We start from the raw sequence: 22,569 nt of genomic DNA, 5'->3' as shown, positions 1-22,569 counted from the left end.
AAGAAAAATCACATGATCCAATCAATAGATGTAGAAAAATCACTTGACAAAATCCAGCACCCATTCATGATAAAAACTCTCAATAAACTAGGAATAGAGAGAAACTTTCTGAACTTGATCAAGAATACTATGAAGACTCTAAAGCTAAATCATACCTAATGGTGAGAACCTCAAAGCTTTCTCACTAAGATCAGGTATAAGGCAAGGATGTCCCTTCTCACCACTTCTTTTCAACAGTATACTGGGAGTGCTAGTAAATTTAATGAGAAAAGGAAATAAAAGATACACAGGTTGAAGAGGAATGAAACTTTGTCTTAAAAAAAACCTTTTTCTTCACAGATGACATGATCACCTATATAGAAAATCCAAAAGAATACACAATGAATAAATAATTATAGCAAAGTTATGAGATACAAGGTCAATATACAAAAGTCAATTGCTTTTCCATATACCAGCAATAAGATAGAACTGGACATTAAAAACAATACCATTTACATTAGCACCTCCAGAATACTCAGGTATAAATCTAACAAAATGTGTGCAAGATCCATGTGAGGAAAACTACAAAACTTTGATAGCAAAAATCAAAAAGGAACTAAATAAATGAAAGATATCCAATGTTCATGGATATGACAACTCAGTATTTTCAATATGTCAGTTCTGCCCATTTTGATCTGTAATCCTAATCGAATCCCCAACAAGTTATTTTGTAGATATCTGCAAACAGATTCTAAAATTTATATGGAAAAGACCCAGAATAGCCAATACAAAATTGAGGGACACACAGTGAGCCAACACAAAAAAAATGTTGAGGGCCTGACACTACCCAGCTTCAAGATTTCCTATAAAACCACAGTAATCAAGGGATGCCTGGTTGGCACAGTTGGTTAAGCATGGTTTGGGCAGGGTTGTGAGACTGAGCCCAGCATTGGGCTCCCTGATCAACATGGAGTCTGCTTAACACTCTCTTTCCTTCTGCCCTCACCCCCACTCTCTCAAATTAAAAACCAACCAACCAACCAACCAACCAACCATAGTAATCGAGACATTGTGGTAGTCATGCAAGAATAGAAAACACTAGACTAATGGAACATAAGAGAGATTCCAGAAATATACTCTATAAATATGGTCAATTAACATTTGACAAAGGAGCAAAGCCAACAGAATAGAGCAAAGATCTTTTCAACAAATGGTGCTGGGACAAATAGATATCCATACGCAAAAAAACCAAAAAACAGAAACAACAACAAAAAAAGTGAATCTAGACCTAGACCTTAAATCCATCCCAAAAACTAATTCAAAATGGGTCACAAATCTAAATGCAAAATGCAAAACTATAAAACTCCTAAAAGAAAAAAACAGATATCTTGGGTACAATGATGCCCTTTTAGATATAACAGCAAAAGCACAATTCATGAAACAAACGATTGATAAGCTAGACTTTATTCAAAAACTTCTGCTCTGTGAAAGACAGAGTCAAGAGAATGAAACATTTGCAAAAGACATAACTGATAAAGGATCTTTGTCCAAAATATACAAAGAATTCTTGAAACTCAACAATAAGAAAAAAGAAAAAGAAAAATGGGCCAAAGACTGTAACAGAAACCTCACCAAAGAAGATATACTGATAGCAAATAGCATATGAAAAGATGACCCACAAAATGCCATGAGGGCAATGAAAACTAAAACAAGACACCACCATAAACCTATTAGGATGGCCAAAATGCTGGTGAGGATGTGGGGCAAGAGAAACTCTCATTCACTGTTGGTGGGAATGCATGATGGTACAGCCACTTTGGAAAGCAGTTTGGCTTTTTTTTTTCAGTGTTCTAAGATTCATTGTTCATACACCACACTCATGTATTGCTCCATGCAATACATGCCCTCCTTAAAAAAATTAAAAATAGGGCATTTTAAAAAAATAAAACTAAACCTACTTTTACCATGTAATCCAGTAATTACACTTCTTGGTATCATCCAAAAGAACTGAAAACTTAGGTCTATACAAAGCCCACGCATGGACATTTACAACAGCATTATTCATAATTGCAAACTTGAAAGCGATCAAGTAGTCCTTCAGTAGGTGAATGGGGAAACAAACAATGTGTGTGGAACACAGAGCAATAAGCAATGTGTATTATCCATAGCTAAAATAAATCCAATCTGAAAAGGCTAGGTCTTGCATGATTCCAAATACAGGACATTCCGGGAAGAGCAAAACTAGGGAGACAGTAAAGAGATCAGGTGCTGACAGAGGTGTAGGAGAGGAGACAGGCAGAGCCCAGAAGATTTTAGGGTAGGGAAAATACTCTGTGCTGAGTGCAAAGCCAGACCTGGGGGTTTGATCTCACAACACTAAGATTACAACCAGAGCCAAAACCAAGAGTCATAATGGTTTCCTGTCATTATAAATCTGTTCATCCCCATGGAATGTAGAGCCCCCAAAGTGAAGCATGATATAAACTATGGATTTGTGGTGATAAGGACGGGTCGACGCAAGCTCGCAGATGGTCACAAATGTGACACTCTGTTGGAGGATGTTGAAAATGGAGGAGGTGATGTGTACATGGGGTTAGGAGGTAAAGGGAACTTCTGTATCTTCCTCCTAATCTTCCTGAGAACCTAAAATTGTCCTTAAAGAAAATAAATTCTTAAAAAAGCCAAAGAAACAGACTCTCCTCTCGAGCCACCAGAAAGACACACGGCCCTGAAGATACCTTGATTTTAAGCTGAGACCTGTGTTAGACCACTCACTTCCCGAACTATAAAATCATAAATGGGTGCTCATTTCGACCACAAAGTTTGTGGTACTTTGTTACAGCAGCAGTAGATAACGGACACAAAGACCAGCCAGTGACATCCACTGGGCAGCACAGATTTCCCACTAGACCACCGGTTAGCAACTGTATGAATTTAACCAAGGAGAACAAAGTTTTCCTCCACTCTGGGAACTGCAAAATAAAGTTGACAGTATATTCTAGGAGTCTAGTTTTGATGGGGAAAGAAAAGTTAATATGAAGAAAGCTCCCAAACCGAAATATGCTTGTTACTTTTCCAAGACCCAACATTTCCAGGAAGAAATCTTACCACTCATTATATCTCCAGGGATATGGAACCGGGACCTGAAATAACTTTGCAAACAGCCCTCAGAATTATTCAGCTCTGATCAAGAGGACAAGTCCTAAGAGACAACCTTCCCTGAGAACACTGGAGAGGAGAATTTTTAGAATGCGAAGAGCAGCAGGTTACCTCATCAGCGGCTAGGAAAGGTGGAATATAAAAAGGGATAAGGGAGACAGCCTCTGCATAGTGACAGAAAGGATAACTTAAAATACTAAGGCATTTGTTAAAATTTCAGCCAGGGTATCAGGTAATTAACGTTGACTTAAATGCCACCAAAGCTTTTTAAGGTACCCGATACATTTGAGACATTTTCTCTCTTTGCCTATCTGTTCAATGACATTAAAAAGCTCAGGAGAAAGAAGCAAGAGTTCAGGGAAGATGTGAAAGTTCCCGAAATGTGACCAAGGAATTGGCCCAGCAAGGGGGGTGGACTGCTGGTCAGAGCACTGAGGAACTTATGAGGAGAGAGAGGAGAAGAAGGAAGTACCTCCCCATCGACCCCCCCGCCCCGGCCCCGCCCTGCAGGTTGCAAGTGGGGTCCTACTCCTGGCGCAGACAGCAATGGGACATGGCACAATTTACTGCAGTTCTCTGAGGTTAGAGGAGAGCTTCCCTGAAAACACCCCACCCCAGAGGTATAGTTGTGGGTAAGTTCCACAGATTCATGCAGCTTCTACCTTTAGGCTGTCTGGAGGGGCCAGGAAGACTTTTCTGTTTTGGTTTTTTTGTTCTTTTTTTTTTTTTTTTAACCACGGGAATGTTCTACTAGAGATGGGTCTGGAAGAAGCAGCATTTCACATAGATACTTCAAAACTCACACAGTGAGCCTTGGCAGGGACAGCCCACCAATGCCGGGGGCAATGCCTGAAGTAATCCAAACTGGGGGTACAGGAAGGGCAGCGCTCACTCCTATCAGGGTCCTCGCCCAGCAGGGCTTCTTCTGCCACAGACACTGCCCTGGAGTTCTTACAGCATGGAGCCCACATATATTTTTGAAAACAAAATATGGAGATCATATTCAAAGTATCACCTTGCTTGGGAACTCTTATAGAGAAAACCTAGTAAAGAAGTATTTTTTTGTACCCATTTCCACTATACCATCAAAAATACAGAGTTGAAAAATAAAGACTTATGAAACATCTTGATATTAAAAGTTTGTGAGATCCATCTTTATTTTATTTTATTTTTTTTAAGATTTTGTCTCAGAGAGACAGAGCAAGAGTGGGAAGAGAGAGAAGTAGACTCCCCTCTGTGTAGGGTGCCATATGTGGGGCTCGATCCCAGGACTCTGGGATCATAACCCAAGCCAAAGGCAGATGCTTACCCTGCTGAATCACCCAGGCTCACCTGAGACCCCGCAACCCACTTTAGTTAAGAATTACTCAGCTGGTACTCGTGTGACACACATTCATTAAGGGCCTATCACTTGCTGGACATTGTGTAAGGCTCTGAAAGCATAAGGGCAATCTTTCATCTCCTCCAGCTGTTATGTCCCACAGATGTCACTCTCTCTAACCCTAAGGTGCTCACAGCCAACAGTCAAGAGAGCATTTCTTAAAGAATATCCACTAGGAGAAAGAACCCAAAAGAACAACTGCAAAATGGGAGCCAATAGCTGTGTTTGGTGAGCACGTTATACTCAGGAATCATTCATCTGTGTGGCTTTCTCGGTACAATAACTTAGTTAAAACCCTACCCTAAGAACTCAGCCCTTACAGAGTGAGAGAGCAGTGTTGGCAGTTACATAGACAGTGACATCCTCTACTGAACCCAGAGCTACAACCAGCCCCTCCAATCCCCATGGGCTTGGATACCAGGCTTACTTGGTTATGTATCTCCAGGTTTCTCCATGTCTGAGGGTATACAATGCCAAAGTCAAAATTCAATGCTGGAAGAGACCTTTTCTACTGGGCAGTTTTCAAACATCATTTTTGCACACAGAAGTTTTTATATGCTGCCATACCGAAAAACTGGGAACTCTATAAATATCCAATAATACATTTTAAGTAATAGGTTTTGGCACAATCATTCAAAATATAAGGCAGTCACTTAAAATGATTCTGTAGATCTATCTTCATTGACACAATAAAGATAACAAAGACATTACCAAATAAAGCAGATTATAAAACACTGTGTTATGAGAAATTAAATTTTGAAGATGTTATTGTAGAACTATTTTAAATCTACATTAATGTAAGTGGAGGAAAAAAGACCAGAATCTTCATAGAGAAGTTAATAATGATGTATCCCTGAGTAGTAAGACTGTGAATATCTCACCATGATTGGTTTTTAATTCTTCTATTTTGATTTCATTACTAAATTTTTCTTCATGTAAATCTTCCTTCCTTGAGTATGTTTACCAGTAGAAGGATGTTGTATGTACAAAAGGCTTATATTCTACATCACACCACATCCCCTTACACCAACTCCCTATCAGTACCACTGGAGGAACACCAGAAGACCCAGTCTCCAGCCTGTCCTGGCTCTGGGACCACAGAAAAGTTACTTAATATCTCCCATCTCTCTTTTTCATCAGTGGGCAGCAAACACCAGACAAAAGGAAAAATGAAATCAGGCATATAATGTGACAGTCCTTTTAAAACTACAAAATTGAGGGGCGCCCGGGTAGCTCAGCGGGTTAAGCCTTTGCCTTTGGCTCATGATCTCAGGGTCCTGGGATCGAGCCCCACATCAGGCTTTCTGCTCAGCAGGGAGCCTGCTTCCCCCACTCTCTGTGCCTCCCTCTCAGCCTACTTGTGATCTCTCTCTCTGTCAAATAAATAAATAAGATCTTTACAAAAAAACAAAATAAAATAAAATTACAAAATTGCTATTTGCGTCATCTCTAAAATATCTTCAGGTATGCCTGTCACAATATTAATTGATGAGCTTATTAGGAAGCATTGTTAAAAAAAAATATTTCCATGAGGGGCCCTTGGGTGGTGCAGTCAATTAAGTATCTGACTCTTGGTTTCAATTCAGGCCATGATCTCAGGGTTAGGAGATCAAGTTCTGCCTTGGGCTCTGAGCTCAGCAAGGAGTTTGCTTAAGCTTCTTTCTCTCTCACTTTACCCCTCTCCACGCTGGCTTACTTGCTATCTCTGAAACAAATCTTTAAAGAAAAATATTTACATGACGTCTTAGTAAGAAGACAGGTGAATGCAACCATCCTAAGTGCACTCAAAATGGAACTGAATAGAGCCTGGCCATGGCGTCAAGTGGGGAAGAGCACAGACTGTGTTGAAAAGTCCTAAGTTTTCAAGGCCCAGTCTACTGCTTCTGCACTGTGTAGTATTAGACAAATCACCCCCATGACTCTGCACCTTAATCTTTTCGTCTGTGAAAGGTCAGTCACAACAGGATTGATGTCATGGAGGTTTTATGACGATAAAGAAGACAAAGCACAAACAGCACTTATCCCAGTGCCCGGCACATAGTAGGATCTTCATCTTTCTGAACGATCTCACTGACAATAAAGCCAAGATGTGTGACAATGACTCCAATTTTCAGAGGAAAGGAATTTACCAAAAGAGAACATTCCAAAAAAGTAAGTAATGTCAAAATATTTTTACTATTAAAGAGCAAATAACTTGGTGCCCACGAATTAATTCATACCACTCTGCTAAACCACCAACGTGGTCTTGGCAGAAATAACTTAAGTCTGATAAGGCCCTTTCGGAAGACCACAGCCTGACATTACCCCTGGATTCAACCTAACTCTTACTCTTCTCAAAATATGGATGCTAAAAAACAAACACTGGTAACCACGGGAACAAGTAAAACAAAGATAACACTCAGACAAAAGTGGTCTTGCCTTCCTTTAACTACCCATAGCTCATCTTCTCATCTGTCTTATTGCCTTTATCACTTTCTACCTTGTGTTAGAGTCATTTGAGTGGGGTCTGATCTCTCTGTCCACATGGTAAGCTCTGTGAGTGCAGAAACCCTGTCTTATTCATCTTTGGATTTTCAACAAAGCCTTGAGCAAAGAAGGCCATAAATAGACAGTTTGTTGGGGGGAGGAGGGAGTGTACCTGAAAGCACTGCCACACTGAATACCATACCCACATTGTCTAACCTTCTGGGGAAAAATTAATCAAGCCTCCCAACCACTTGACTAGTAAAACCTATGCAATTAACCTGATTTTACAGGCTAAAGAACCATTTAAGAATTCTAATTTCTCTAGAATGATGATAACATGGAATTAGAATTCAGACATATAGGTGCTGAAACGGTGATCAACACTGTTTTTATCAGCTTCAGCTTTCTTTATGAAATTATGGTTTACTAAGTCTATAGCAATAGCTCAAGTTCATCTTTTAATAGAGAAACGAAAATAGTAAGTCATATTAGGCAATATTGTCATGCTAAAGGATTTTTACTGAAATAAAAATCATTTTCTAGAGATCACCTTTTCCTACAAGCAGGAAAGTAGTTTTGTTGGGGTCTTAATTAGCCCATCAAGGTGTAATGACATTTCTACCTAATAACAAGGTAAAATCATTATGGGTGCATTGGTGGACTATCCCATTCCACAGTGTCTATGTACAGCAAGTGTCACAGCTGCCTTCAGCAAAACTTTAACTGTAACCCATAGGGCTGAGCTGTCAAAGTATGAACAGCATCTACACCAAGGAATTAACAATTTAACTGATAAGTTTATAATTTTTCCAAATCGCTGAGCCTGGTTCTTGGAAACATATGTTTTATGTTAAACACATGACTATTCCGTTTTATGAAAAATCTACAAAAGGCAAAATATTTGTACAATGTTCAACTGAAATTAGAAATGATAGTACCATCTATTGACAGTATATGAATTATGAGATGGCCCACTTAACATCTTTCTCCGAGACGTCTTTAAGAGGATTTCCTTATGCTGTACCTTGATACTCAAGTTTTTTTTTGTAACACAGATGACATTACCATATATACAATTGGCAAGAAAACCTTTGCATAAAAGTACTCAAAAGGAAAAAGAAAAATCTACTTTTTTAACTATCTCCAGCATTTAACATTGAGACCTAAGGTTTCACCCTTTTTCTCCAGCCCTTGTATTTAGCAGGTCAGTTTTAAGAACAAGGTCAACAGTGTATTTTTTCAAGGAACAAATAAGCCTTTGCCTCTTCAGTCTTTTGTCTACAACCACCAGAAATGAACGGAGAAACAAATACATCATTGTAACCACCTGTATCTGTCTTTTCTTATAGAATGTGACATCTTGAGAAGTAAAATATCTTCCAGTTTCCTACTTACAGGATGAAGGGGAGGCTTAGCTGGCCTTTTGGGGCTGGAGGTGGGAAGAGGGAGAAGGAAGCCAGAGTCTTAGCAGGTAGGTCTATAAAATGCTATGTCAAAAAGAAAGTCAGGATGACCTTTTCCAAGAGGTAAGCGGGCGGCTACCCGTACAGCATTAGTAAAGGACTGAGGAGACACCTGCTTAAACTCAAGTCTCTCCCCACTAGCCAGTGGGGCACAAGACACGTAAACCTCATGCCCAGATGGCCACAGTGAGTAAGGATAAGCACACTATTTGCTAACACAGTAGCCACGCACTGGCTAGATCAGTGGCTCCCAAAGACAGAGCGAGGGTCTGTTTGTGTGTTTGTGTGTTCATTTACATATGTAGGTACACGCATATATCAGAGTCTTGGTGTGGAAGGAATGAGAAGGGTACAAGAGAGGAAGGCAAGGATTCTCTCACCTGATAAACACTGGCCAAAACAACCTTCCAGCTTCCTCTCACACAGGCTGGTTTAAGAGGTAGTTTATCTGGGCCCAGAGAGGGAACAAATGATCTCGAGTAAATTTCAAACAGGGAATGGGGAATGAAGAAATCGTATGGCGGGGACCAGCCCTGGATGTCCAGGCTGATACTTGAGGAACGTGGAACTTTGAAAGTTTCTAAGAGAAGGAAGCTGGACCTGCGAGGGAGGACTGTGGTGAAAGAGGAGGGTAGGTGACGGCCCCTTGTACACAGGAGATCACAGAGGACAAGTCCATGGGCCACATTTGTTTATGATTTAAACAGTAATTCACAGACTCCTCTTATAGGTGTGTTCATAGACTCCTCTAAGAATGTTTTTAAGCATTGTGTTTCTGTGCCAATTACAATCACACACATGCACACAGATTTATATGCTGGGACATCAAGATAAGTCCATTTCAGGGATCAAGCTACCAGCTCCACTTTATAGCCACAATCACTAGCCTCAGGGGATCACTGGGACAACCTGCTCATCTCACCACATTTCCCTGGTAAATTTACTCTCCAGCTTCCCTACACAATTTCCTCCACCTCTCAAACCTCAAATATCTTTCCCTTCCTCACATTCAACGGATCACAGTCCTTATTTTATGAGGAAATATAAACACCAAAAGAGGACTTCTGCCTTCCCATATCCAAACCCATCAATGTCCTTGCACGTCAGCCTGCCCGCCCTTCCATCATGGTGGCTGCCCTGTCCAAAGGGGGACCCTTCTGAGTAAGGCTGGCACCTGCGTGTATGCCTGGGTGTCATCCCGTCCGACCCACCTGAGGACAGCAGTCTTACCATATCCCCTCCCTCATTCCAGGTTTCCTTCCCATTAACTTACACACAACGCCTTTTTAAAAAGGATTCCCTTCACCCTGTATTTTCACTGGGCTATCTCCCCATCCCTCCGCCACCCTGGAGAGTGACTTTCTGTTACGTTATCCGTACTAACAAGTAATCTGTTCTTGCTATCTCGCGTTCGCTCTTGCCACTCTGTCCCGAACCCAGTTCAGTCAGGATTCTGTCCCCAGCACTCCACCAAAACAACTCTTGCCATGGTCAAGAATGTGCTGAATTTTGCTAAATACAGTGTGAGTTCTTAGTTCCCACTGACTTGATTAACAGCAACGGCTGCAGCTTTTTACTCCTCCTTTCCTGAGACACTTCCTCTGTTTGGTTTACCGGACCGCCATTCTCTCCTCTACCTCACCAGCCTCTCCTCACCGGCCTCTCCTCACCGGCCTCTCCTCACCGATCCGTTGATCACTCTGCATCCATGTACCACCTGAGAGTGCGCCAGATGACTTGTCTTCATTCACTCCTAGGTAATTTCATTTAATTTCACAGCTTTAAATACCATATGCGCCAACAGTTCTCAAATTAATACCTCTAGCCCAGAACTGGATCTCCTGTGAAATCTACACGGGTGCAACCGAAAGCCTGCTGGACGTTACACACACGTCCACGAGATAACCCAAGCTCACCACTTCTGGCACTGAATTCTCGATTCCACCCAAACCTGGACCTCCCAATTCATCCACATTTTCAGGCCCAGATCTTAAGTAATCTTTGAGTTCTCTTCTCTGTCCAGAATTCAATAATGATTTATTTCTTTTAAAAGATTTTATTTATTTATTTATTCGGCAGATTGAGAGAGAAAGAGAGTGCACAAGCAGGCAGAGGTAGAGAGAGAAGCAGGCTCCCTGCCAAGCAAGGAGCCTGATGCGGGACCCTATCCCAGGATACTGGGATCGCGACCTGAGCGGAAGGCAGTGCCTTAACCGACTGAGCCCCCCAGGCATCCCCAGAATTCAGTAATTACATGTCACTTCCATTATTCCCTGGCCTGGTCCATCACATCATAGCTCTCTGCCTGGCTGCAACTGCTTGGCAAAGGGCTCTGAGTTTCCACCTTAAATGGTTCCTGGATGGTGTATGCTCCCTAAGTCAATCACAGTGTTTTGAAAATGTAACTCAGCTATGCTCACAAATTTCCAATGGTTTCCCACCTACTAACAGTGAAGCCCAAAGTCCTCACCACAGGCTACACGGCCCTAAAGGATTCAGCCCCTGCTAACTCTCTGACCTGGTCTCCTACCCCTTTGGTCACACTGTTTCCCTGGCTGTTTTTATAATTGCTTCAATCATGCTTCCAGCTCAGAATCTTTGCAATCATTGTTTGCTCTGCCTGGAACTCTCTTGCTGCAAACAATCTCATGGCTTGATTCTTCACATCTGTCAGGTGTCTGCTCAAATACTACTTTATTTAGAGATCCCCTTTGTGGCAGGCAGAATTCTAGGATGCCTCCAATACCGCCGTCCTCTGGTATACAAGCTCTGCATGATCCTCTTCCCCGGGTGTGAGCGAGACCTTTAAAGATGATGGGTTGTCACTCCCGAGATTAGGTTACTTGATACAGCAAAGGTAAAGGGATTTTGTGGGTATAATTAAAGTTCCAAAGCAGTTGACTTTGACTTAATAAAAAGAGAGATTAATGTAGATGGAACTGGTTTACTCCAGTGAGAAACCTTTCCCTACCCTTGAAAAAAAGGCAAAGCCCTATTGTGAACTGCGTGTGTGGCCAGTGGCCTGTAGGCACCAAAGACCTCAGTCCACATCTGCCAGACACTAACTTCTGCCAACACTCAAATTAGCTGGAAGAAAACCACAAGCTCCAGATGAGCAGGCCTTAATTGCACTGGTGTGAGACACAGCAGAGAGCCAATCTAAGCTGGGTCCAGACTTCTGACCTACAGAAACAGAGCGAATAAATGGCTTTTGTTATGAGCCCTGAAATCTGCACTAACTTATTACACAACAGTAGAAATCTATGATGCCTTCTTTAATACAGAATAGCACCCCTGTACTTCCTATGCTCCTGATACAGATTTTCCTTTAGAGAACTTGATTTTTCATGTAAGTCATATGAATATCTGAGTATTTCCTCTCCCGGCCTCTAGAAAGCCTTCCTAGAAGGTAAGAAATTTAAATTCGTCCTTTGTTTTTTTCCATTGTTGCCTCACAGCAGCCAGAACGGCACCATGCATGTAGCAAGTGCTCAATAAATATTTCCAGAGAGAATGAATACACATGCTGCTTACATTTATGTCAGCACAGGTTATGTCAGACCCCAAAAATGTAACAGCATTTAACGTTTAGTTTTAAATTTTAAAAGGATAATTCTCAAGGTACAAGTATTGCCATTAGAGGAAACCAACTATGTATTTGGAGAGATTCCTGAGTTCTCAAATATGAAAAAAACTGGTTTAAATGAGTACCTTGAAAACATTTAAGGACATAAGATATTTTCACAATTAGGCATGAACATATATTCACCAAAAGTAATATTAAAATTAATTTCTATTTTTTGGAAGTGTTTCTAGGCGGTTAGAGTCAGGGAAAAAAAAAAATCATTGATTTGTCCATTTCAGTAACATTTTTAATGGGTCCTTTTATGATACCCCTCTGAGTAGTTAGCTAAATGTCCATCAAAAAGCAGTAAAGTCAATAGGATTTGTTTCTGGTTGAGCCACCATACCAAAAAATACTGATTATTTAAATCCATGCAGAAAGTGATTGGTTTTGAACAGAGGCCAGAAGTCTCTGTTCTATTTGAACTGCTGAACACGTTAAATCAGTGTTGTAGATAAAGACGTAAAAGACAGGCTCATCAGATGGACAACTGACATATGTCCAAACATGATAACTAATATGCCGCACTGACAATCATGAGTGAAATACGGACTGGTGCGGGGGAGGAGGCAAGCAATGGGTCAAAACCAACAGGTTCACTCTTACAGTGACAAATGTTAAGACATACGGAATGAGTTTTAAAACACAAGCTGCAGTTCAAATTAGGCTTGATAGCCCTTCAAGTGGAAATAATGAAGTCAGAGGCCTTCTTTGCCTGTTAGGTCATGCTAGATCGGTCACCAAGGTGCATGGCTATTTCAAAAGGCAGTGGAAATTTAGGCTGATTTAGGGGAAATACAGAGTGTAAACAGAAAAGGAAAAAGAAAAATCACAGAATCTCACTATTGTATTCCAGCCTGCCAAGGCCACATCTGGAGGCCTGCATTTAAATATGGGGGCTACAACATAAAACTGGAAAACGGTTCCATGAAGAGAGTGCTGAGGCCACGTGGGTTTTTAGAGTAAACCAACGTACGCTCCTTCCCTGCAGAACATCTTAAACTCTTTAATATATTCATATTCCTTGTGATTTTCAAAATACAGAGCATGTTCGTGTATGCATGTGTGTAGAGATAGATGGGACACTACACATGGTTTCTGAGCTTTTCTGAAGGTAGGAGATATGTAGGACCAAAGATCTGTGCCGCAAACCCAGGGAACCACCCAGGCCCATGAGGAACAAGGTAACAAAAGTAAGTGCCTACTAGCTGTCAATAAAGGTGAACAGCTAGGGCGCCTGAGTGGCTCAGTGGGTTAAGCCACTGCCTTTGGCTCAGGTCATGATCCCAGGGTCCTGGGATCGAGTCCCGCATCGGGCTCTCTGCTCAGCAGGGAGCCTGCTTCCTCCTTTCTCTCTCTGCCTGCCTCTCTGCCTACTTGTGATCTCTCTCTGTCAAATAAGTAAATAAAGGTAAACAGCTAAGATCATGAGGATACAGAACCAGAGGACGAGAGGCAAGGCTACTTGTGCTGTTTTTCCTAGGAAGAAGGAACCCATAAAAATACAAATGGCTCTCAGAAAGACAAGAGGATGTACTTCTGTATCGTTCTAGGACCTACAGCAAAACAGTCTCTGGAGGTAAGGCTCAGGAATATGTACATGTTTTAAAACACTCTCCGAAGAGTGTAATCCAGACAACCTGGTATCTGCTCTAAGGGTCAGAACTGGAACCCAGAACAGGAAGATCAGTTGGATCTCAAGGAAGAAGGCGAACCAAAAAACAGCGTTTTGTTATCACAGGAGCGATTCACTCCAGTACGCACAGAGGCGAGGTAGATATCCAGCACACCACAAAAGAAAAAAATTACTGGATATATCAAGTAGGAGACTGGATGGTGGGACGCTCAAGGTCATGCCCAACACTGCGCACTCAAGTGGGCTGGACACTATCCACCATGGTCTCACTCATGACTGTATCTCAGGAGCAAACTCAGAGACCGGCCCAGTGGTTTTATCACAAATATTGGTGGAAAGAATATATGAACAAGTGAAAAATAAACAAAAGTAGTATCTGGTTCCAAAGTCAAATGAGAAAGGAAGGGGCTATTTCATTCTTCAGAGATCACTAAATATGCATAATTATGAACCATGATCAAGGATACTTTCAAATATAAGGAAAATGGTCTCTGTAATCATTCCACTTCTTAACCGGGAACCATCTCTGAATTAAATCACACCAAAGCTTGCCGTGCCATTCCCCTAGTGAGCATGTGAAAACACACCGCAGATTGCAAATGACTGTCCGAAGTGAGGGGTGATTATGCCAACGACTATCTACCCTGACAGACTACACTAACTCAGATGGCTGGAAACTAACCTTGAAAATGAGTCCGCTTTTTATAGCCACGGCTCAGAAAAAGGTCCATCAGCCATGTGTTTTATCTGTTTAATTGTCAAAGGAGAACATATGTGTAACTTATTTTAAAAGCACCTTCAGAAACGTGACAGTATCCTGATTGACCTGGTGACTGAAGCTGTTTATAATTACGTGGAAGCGAGTATGTCTTCAGACACCATCTTCTTAACAAAGAATACTCAGGAAGATGGGCCTTACGGTTTAGAAATCCATGAAACAGAAAGAACCTTCACTCACTAGACACAAAGTTGACACTGTCAGGCCCCACATTTGTATCCATTTCCTAGACGACTGAGGCTTCTTTCAAAATACATCTGTCATTTCTCCACAGTAGCTGATCAAACCTGCCACTGAAAAATGTTCTGAACAGGCAACTTGTAGAACAAGCATGGTTTATTTCTGTCAGACTGACTGCCGAAGTGTGAAAGAAACTCATTAAAAATCTCTTACTGTGATCTTACATTGTAAAGTTTTTTTTGTTTTATTTTTTTTTTTCAAAAAGGGAAAAAAGCCCAAGAAAGGAAAGGCAAAAGGGAGAAAAAAAAAAAAACTTTAATGAAGGGTATACTGAGCCTGCAGACACACTCATCTGGTGCTTTCTTATTCTTTGTAGTAAGCAATTAGAAAAAGAGCAATTAGTCCGGGCATACAGCATACACACTAGCTGTTTGGTGAAATAAAATAACTTAACAATCTTATTTTATGCTAATATTATGAAAACTTAATGAAGGAGGGAAGAATACTGTACTATAGGAAAAGCAATATAAACTAAACGGTAGTATTTACCTTAATCTTAAAACGAGGTTCACAGCGCAAGAAGCTTCTCTATAGTCTTCGCTGGCATTGGGTAGGCCCTTGGAAAACAAAACCGCAAAAAACAAATAAATAAAATCATAATATCCCTTGACTCACATGACCCTTTCTTTCTGGAAATTTGCAGACTAGGTCTTTACACACGGCAGGTCCTGTTTGGCCACATAACGAGCTCTATGTGAAGGTTGGAATGATGCCTACTTCCCATCCCCGCCAAATTGTTTTCACTAGAAAACCTTGGCTGTAGGGTGGGTCCTATGAACAAGGATGGTATGAGTAAGTCCAAAGAAGAAGGGTCAGCCATCTTAAAGCAGCATCCCGCAAGCTCAGCCATTGTCTGGACCCACTGGGATTTGGTGATGCACAAAGGCCAGCACCTTAAACATCAGGAGGCAGAGGAAAGTGGGATCCGGCAGAGATCTTCCCTGCCTTTCTCACCTATAACCTAGTTCTTTAAATATACAGCATCAACCACAAATGCCTCTCCTCCACCTCCCCTCCCTACCCCTACGGAACCCTGGACATGAGTAGACCTTCCTGCTATAGTCGAAAAAGAGATTTCGGGTCAAGACTTGGCTTTGCCACTGACCAGATGAGCAACCTGAGCAAATCATTCTCCAAACCTATTTCCCACTTACAAAATGGGGATAATACCAGTGTCCAAAGTTTGCTGGAAGAACAAATAATATATATGAAAATGACTTAGACAACTACAATGTGTTATATAACACTCGTTATCCTAATCCCCTTTCCTGGTTCCCTTATTCTATTCGCCTTTGGACAAATTATTACTCCTGACTTGCCTTTTGTCATTGAACCAGTCCTCACGATTTATCTCAAGTTGTTTTACTAAGTTGCCTGATGCAGAGAAAAGGACCTAAACTGAATCTCAGCTCTGCCTCTAACCAGTTCTATAATCTTGCGTGAGCCACTTAACCTCTGCAAGTCTATGCTTCCTCAGCTATAAAATAAGGGTCAAGGACTAGATGTCTGACCTCAAACAGGCTTCCTGCAACCATAAAATCCTATCACTCTCTCCTTGGTTTACAGCCGCTTTCAGAAAACATATATCAGGAAGAATGAAAATGAATTTATCGGTGAATATGGAGATCTGGGGGGGATAAATTTTGATACCAAGGCTGGTGGTGCTTGATAGTATGACAATTTTGAGAGCAAAAAGGCTTGCCTATTAATTATATAGCAAAACCAGAATGGGGGCCTGCACCCTTTTCCTATGACCATGTCCCTCCCCTGTGTTGCTCAGCACCCAACCTGACTCATGGCTCATATTTTCCATCATGTAACTTTCAATATAGATGCATTCCACAGTCCCTGGACTTTTATTTTTACAAGGCAACTTGTAGAGATAAATTGGCCCATAAACTTCCATGATAAAAGAATTATGAAAACAGGTTGTAGAAATCCAACTGAGAACCAAAAAGGAAAAACTATCAATTAACTCTACGGTTTTGTGGCGAGCATCTAACAGAATGGGGAGTCATTTCTTTCCTTTTCTTATTTCACACAGTACCCACAATTTCAGAAGCAGTGTGGTAATCAATCCTTGCTCTTGAACCTATCATTTAAAGGTTGGAAGTCCTGAAAATCATGGTCAAGAGTAACAGTACTCTTTTCTCCATACCTATTTAAAAAAAGAGTTTACATGCCCCCGATTTTGATAGACTGCCCTGAAACTGTCTATCTCCCGAAAATGTTGTGTGTGTGGTTTTTTTTTTTTCCTAAAACTAGGTCTACAAATCATCTCAAATGTAAATGACTGGTGGAGAAACATACCTGAGAGTCCTGCACTGAGAGGGACTGTATCTGCTCGGGTATACTGCTGGCATTCACCGCCATCTGTTAAGAGAGGCACCATTACAGCACTTAAGGAAACCAAAATGAGACAGTAAGGTCAGCATGCTTACACCAAGTCCCGATTATCAGAGACAATTTTGCATACGTAATTTTAAGCTGTTTTTTTGCATCAAAATGTGATCTTTGACAACCTTCATTGGAATCACCTAGGACACATGGTAAAGATTTCTGGGCCCTGCCTAGCCTAGGATTCAGAATTTCACAGAGACGAGAGAGAATGTATATCTTCAACAAGCACCCTGGGTGACCGTTATGCTTTCAGAGAATCACCGAGCTAAAGTGAAAATGCAGGGACTATATGATAGTTTAAATCTGATAGCAGAGAGATGCTCTAGGACCATCTCTTCTTGTCACAGAATTTCGCCTCAAGTTAAAAGTCCCCACTGAAAGGATGTTAGGATAAGTAACATTTAACCATGACTTGAACTTTAATCATTACTTGAAACAATTTTTTTTTCCACTGGATTTAAAAAACACATAAAGATAGTTGGACTTTTAAGACACGTTTCCCCAAAAGAAAAGCCAAAGCAATAGGTTATTATTTTCCCTCGAGATGGAAATCCAATCCTAATGTGATACCAAAAGTGTTTTTCCCTCAAGCCTTACTTCTGTGAACTCTGCCCTCAAACAAAACTAGAAAGACCAAAAACAAAACAAAAAACTAGAAGAGGAACAGCAATGAAATGATGAATATATATTATTTTTTAAAACTACTATCAATTCTAAAATAATGAGAAGTCATCAGAAATTTTTTGCAGCAAGTTTTCTAAAGTTTAAGAAATAAAATTCTTCTTCTCTGGGCTTCCTCAAAATAACTAGGTTAGTAATGAAGTAATAGGAGAAGTCTACTACTGTCTGTAATTTACTTTGAAATGCATCAAAAATGAAGATGGACTGATGGACTGACAAAGTATAGTAATGGTAGGATCTACTATGTGTATGTGGATGTTCACTGTAAAGTACTTTTAGTGTTGCTATATATTTGAAAATTTTCATAGTAAAATGTTGGGGGGAAATGTGTAAGAAGAACAAACAACCTGTATTCTTTAACCAGCCAGAGAACCTGGGCTTATACCAAATGATCTCTTGTAAAGAATCCTTCAGGCTGACTGAACCCAGATCTGAAGTAAGGTTTGAGATGCAACCAAAACCCACGTTAGCACTTAGAGAATATTCTACCTCTAGTCAAAAGACTACTTTAAACTGAAAAACCTTAATGGCAGTTACTAGAGATGAAAACTTCTCTTTCTCCTAGGGAGGTCCCCTCTCCTGCCCTGCTTCCTTATTCCTGGGCTATCATCAGAATGGAGAGCTAGTTAATGGGGGGCTGGATCCCCAAGGATCCTGTGCAACCTCACTCCACAGGTACATTACCCTGCAGGTAGTGAAGGGACCAGCCTCTAGCTCTCACCAGTACACAAGCTATACAGGGAATTGCTCAGGAAAACATGCAGAGATGCACAGGAGTGATGGGGAGCGAAGTTTCCCGTGCAAAACATCTTCCTTGGCAGCCAATTCCAGTCACCCAAATTTCACCAATATGAGCATACATTTTTAAATACAAAAACTTACAAGAAAACTAACATATTAGGCAAGTGTGATCACGGTGTAATATAAATTTGCTTATTGGAATTTTTTTGTTTGGTTGGTTGCTTTCAAAAGTTTGTTTTAAGAAGCATATTTGAGAAAATGGGGGTTTTCATAGGCGGGGAAGAGAAGAACAGACACTGGGTGAAAGAGAGAGAAAGATCCCAGAATAGAGAAAAGAAAGGGACAGTGTCTGCTAATTTCCCACAGAGTTCTAATCTTCTTTTCTATTTTTAAAATTACTGTGGCTAACTAAAAGCAGCGTGTTATCCTGGATTGGAGCCTGGGAACGAAATAAAGGTTATTAGTGGACAGACTAGTGAAATATGAACACAGTCTGAGGTTCAGCTGACGGTAAGGTAGCACTTCCGCTTCTGTTGTGACAGCTGTACCAGGCTCACACAGAAGGGCACAGCAGGTGAAGGGTGGATGGAGCTTCGCATTATCTTTGCCACTTTCTTCGAAATATGAAATTATTGCAAAATAGGTTTATTTTCAGAAATACAGAAGATTTCTGATGACAAATCTAACATTTACGACAAAAAGTCAGAAAGCCAGTCACTGGAAATACGAACATCTTTTAGAAAATGGTGGTAGGGAAGTATGGAGTCAAAGCCGTCTGTGGTGACAAAACCAAGCATAATAAATTTGGAGAAATCGTATCTTTGCCTCCATCTACAAATGGATATAAGACAAATATGTTTAAGAGCGGACAGGCATTTGGAAACCACGAGGTCCTCAGAAGTACACTAAAAAAGCTAACGGCAGTTCTAACAATCAGGCAATCGCAATGAGTAAGCGTAAGCAATAAATTTAGCTTTTGCATTGTGACTAATCTCCAGTAAAATTAACTCAGCCAAAATCCACACCCAATTTATTTTCTCCTCAGAACAAAATACCGGAGTCGGGAAACAGAACATTTTCACAATTAACCTCCTCTAGATTCTGTAATGAAATCCCTCAGTCTAGCTCTCATGACCTTGGTCAACAAGCCTTCCCCTGGCTCCAGGACCTTGATTAAATCAGGACAATTTCTCTAAGAAGTTTCTGAAACCTCTTTCATGGTTTTTCTTCTTCTCTCCCTCTCTTTTTGCTTTCTTGAGATTTCTGACATTTAAAACAAATTTTCAGAAATTTTGAGCACACAACTTTCCTGGATTTCAGTGTGGACTTCTGGATTCAGAGCAAGTGATGTGGTTTTCCCAGCCAGTGGTTCCTGATCCTAGCCACGTATCAGAACCACATGGGCAGTTTCCTTCAAATCCGGGTTGCCTGGACATCATCCCCAACTCCCAAATCATGATGTGAGGGCTAGTTCCAGGCATCTGCATTTTTAAAGCTTTCGGTTTTTCTGATGTGGAGCCAAGGCTGCAAACCATTTGTTTTCATGCTCAACAGAGGGGCTTCTGTAAAAAGAAGCTTCTTTAGTAGAAGCCTTAGCAAATATCTCCCTCGTTTAAAGGAAACCCAAAGAAGGTAGGAATGTAAAGATAAAGGCAATTTTACTTTCATACAGAAAATTAAGATGTAAAGCAAAATGGATTTAAAAATTATAAGACATGTATTGATTATTTTCAGAATCTGACAAAAACAGATTCCCAAATCACTGGTCAAAAAGATCAATAATGAGGTAATAGTTGAAAGGTTTTTTTTTTCAGTATTTTTTTTTTAAATTTATTTTCAGCATAACAGTATTCATTGTTTTTGCACTACACCCAGTACTCCATGCAATCCGTGCCCTCTCTAATACCACCCCCTGGTTCCCCCAACCTCCCACCCCCCCACCACTTCAAACCCCTCAGATTATTTTTCAGAGTCCATAGTCTCTCACCTCCCCTTCCAATTTCCCCCAATTCCCTTCTCCTAACTTCCCATGTCCTCCATGCTATTTGTTATGCTCCACAAATAAGTGAAACCATGATAACTGACTCTCTCTGCTTGACTTATTTCACTCAGCATAATCTCTTCCAGTCCCGTCCATGTTGCTACAAAAGTTGGGTATTCATCCTTTCTGATGGAGGCATAATACTCCATAGTGTATATGGACCACATCTTCCTTATCCATTCATCCGTTGAAGGGCTTCTTGGTTCTTTCCACAGTTTGGCGACCGTAGACATTGCTGCTATCAACATTGGGGTACAGATGGCCCTTCTTTTCACTACATCTGTATCTTTGGGGTAAATACCCAGGAGTGCAATTGCAGGGCTATAACACAGGATGGCATACATGCTAGGAAACCCCACCTAAGGAAACCAGTCTTGCAAATATCTTTCCTAACCCCAATCTCCAAAGAGATAAGCTTCCAGAAAGCAGGCTCTCTGCTTTGCTTTTGTATAATTCTCACAATGCCACAGTACCTAATACTCCTTCATGTAAAAAATCAGGCACAGATGAAATATTTGCTCAATTAACTTCATTATTAATACTACAGTTACACTAACAATATAGTCAGCTTTAAGTTACCACCGACTTCTACCATCCAAGTGGAATATTATAATAAATCAATGAAATGAGCATGAATTACCTATTTACTACAAACTATGAATTACTAGTAGGTTGTAGTTAATACTTTGCAAGGCTATTTCTAAAAACATCAGGTTAGGAACATAGAAGGACCAATTTTACTATGGGTTTGGCTATGAAATCTCAAGACAAGTGGTATAACTCGGGCACTTTACAGGTTTCACTGGAAATTCTCTTGGATTTAAGAGGATTTCCAAACATGGCTGAGTACCAGGCACATCTTACCACGGCCGCTCTACCAAACATCCCACCCTGACCTCCTTCTCCAGCGAATGCTGTAATACCTGAACATTCTGCCTTATATGTCCCAGTGGAGCCAAACAGCCCTTTACAAATAAGCATCTAAAACGCTCCCCCCTTTATTGGAGCCTCTTACTCTGTCTGAAGGTGGAACTACCAAGTAGGACTCCTGTCTCTGAACTTCAGCTCAATTACATAACATCTTCTGATTACTTTACCCTCACCTCTGACCCACCCACAAATACGATACACCTTTTAAGGCACTTGTTTAATGTCCATTTCAGTGTATGGGTATTCATGTCACCAAGGAACGTGTACAGAGGTTCTACTAGAAGCAACGGGAGCACAAATATGAATAAAATACCAGCCCCATCTTCTAGTGGCTTCTAGTCAAGTAAATAAACTGCAATTTAAATGACAAGCATTCTTGAAAAGCTTATTAAAATGTAAACACAGGCATTTAAATGTACCATTTGGCACAGATAAGCATTTTCATCCTAAAATATGTTTAACAGTATAAGGTACACTGTCAGAGGCTCTGTAAATTGCCACTGCTTTTTTATTCTCAGCTTTATTTAGATACAACTGACAAACAGAAATATGAGATATTTAAGGGGTTTAGCTTCAGGTAGCAGCTATTAAAAATTCAAAATCAGATTTTGTCAAATGAAGTAATCACAGTTCTTTTAATTCCTTACTTCAGTTGCACATGTGCCCCTTGACATGTGCAACTGTCAAGTTGCACAAAATGTGAGTGGAATGCAGTTTATCATCCTAACCTCAATGCTCACCAAGAAGTTAATGGTTAAATAAACCATTTCAATCCACCCAGAGGAATAAAACCGGGCAGTTAAAAACCAGAGGCAGATCTACACAATAACTAATATGGGAAGATTTCCAAGATAGAATACAAGTTGCAAAAACCAAAAAAAACATTTTGGTGGGGTCACTATGTTGTCCACCTGAAACGAATGTAACATCATGTCAACTATACTTGAATAAAAAATAAGTTTAAAAAAAATAACAAGTTTATGATGTTTACAATCCCATTCACATTGTCAATAGGATATAGATTTCTTTATTTACATATTTGTATATAA

At 40.6% G+C, this 22,569-nt stretch overlaps 1 protein-coding gene across 2 annotated transcripts in view; it reads right to left on the bottom strand.

Moving 5' to 3' along the window:
- STK39 (serine/threonine kinase 39) overlaps positions 1-22,569 on the bottom strand; it is a 305,730-nt gene that overhangs the window by 108,006 nt on the left and 175,155 nt on the right. For both annotated transcript variants that reach the window (XM_059167118.1, XM_059167117.1), the window contains 2 exons: positions 17,038-17,100; positions 15,217-15,284 (listed from right to left, as the gene is read on the bottom strand). In XM_059167118.1, the coding sequence (XP_059023101.1) occupies positions 15,217-15,284; positions 17,038-17,100 (131 nt within the window). The remainder of the gene's footprint in view (positions 1-15,216; positions 15,285-17,037; positions 17,101-22,569) is intronic.

This window comes from Mustela lutreola, chromosome 3 (genome assembly GCF_030435805.1).
Source record: "Mustela lutreola isolate mMusLut2 chromosome 3, mMusLut2.pri, whole genome shotgun sequence".
NCBI classification, from domain to species: Eukaryota; Metazoa; Chordata; class Mammalia; order Carnivora; family Mustelidae; genus Mustela; species Mustela lutreola.
Note: the sequence above shows the minus strand (reverse complement) of the source record. Positions and strands in the feature narration are given on the sequence as shown.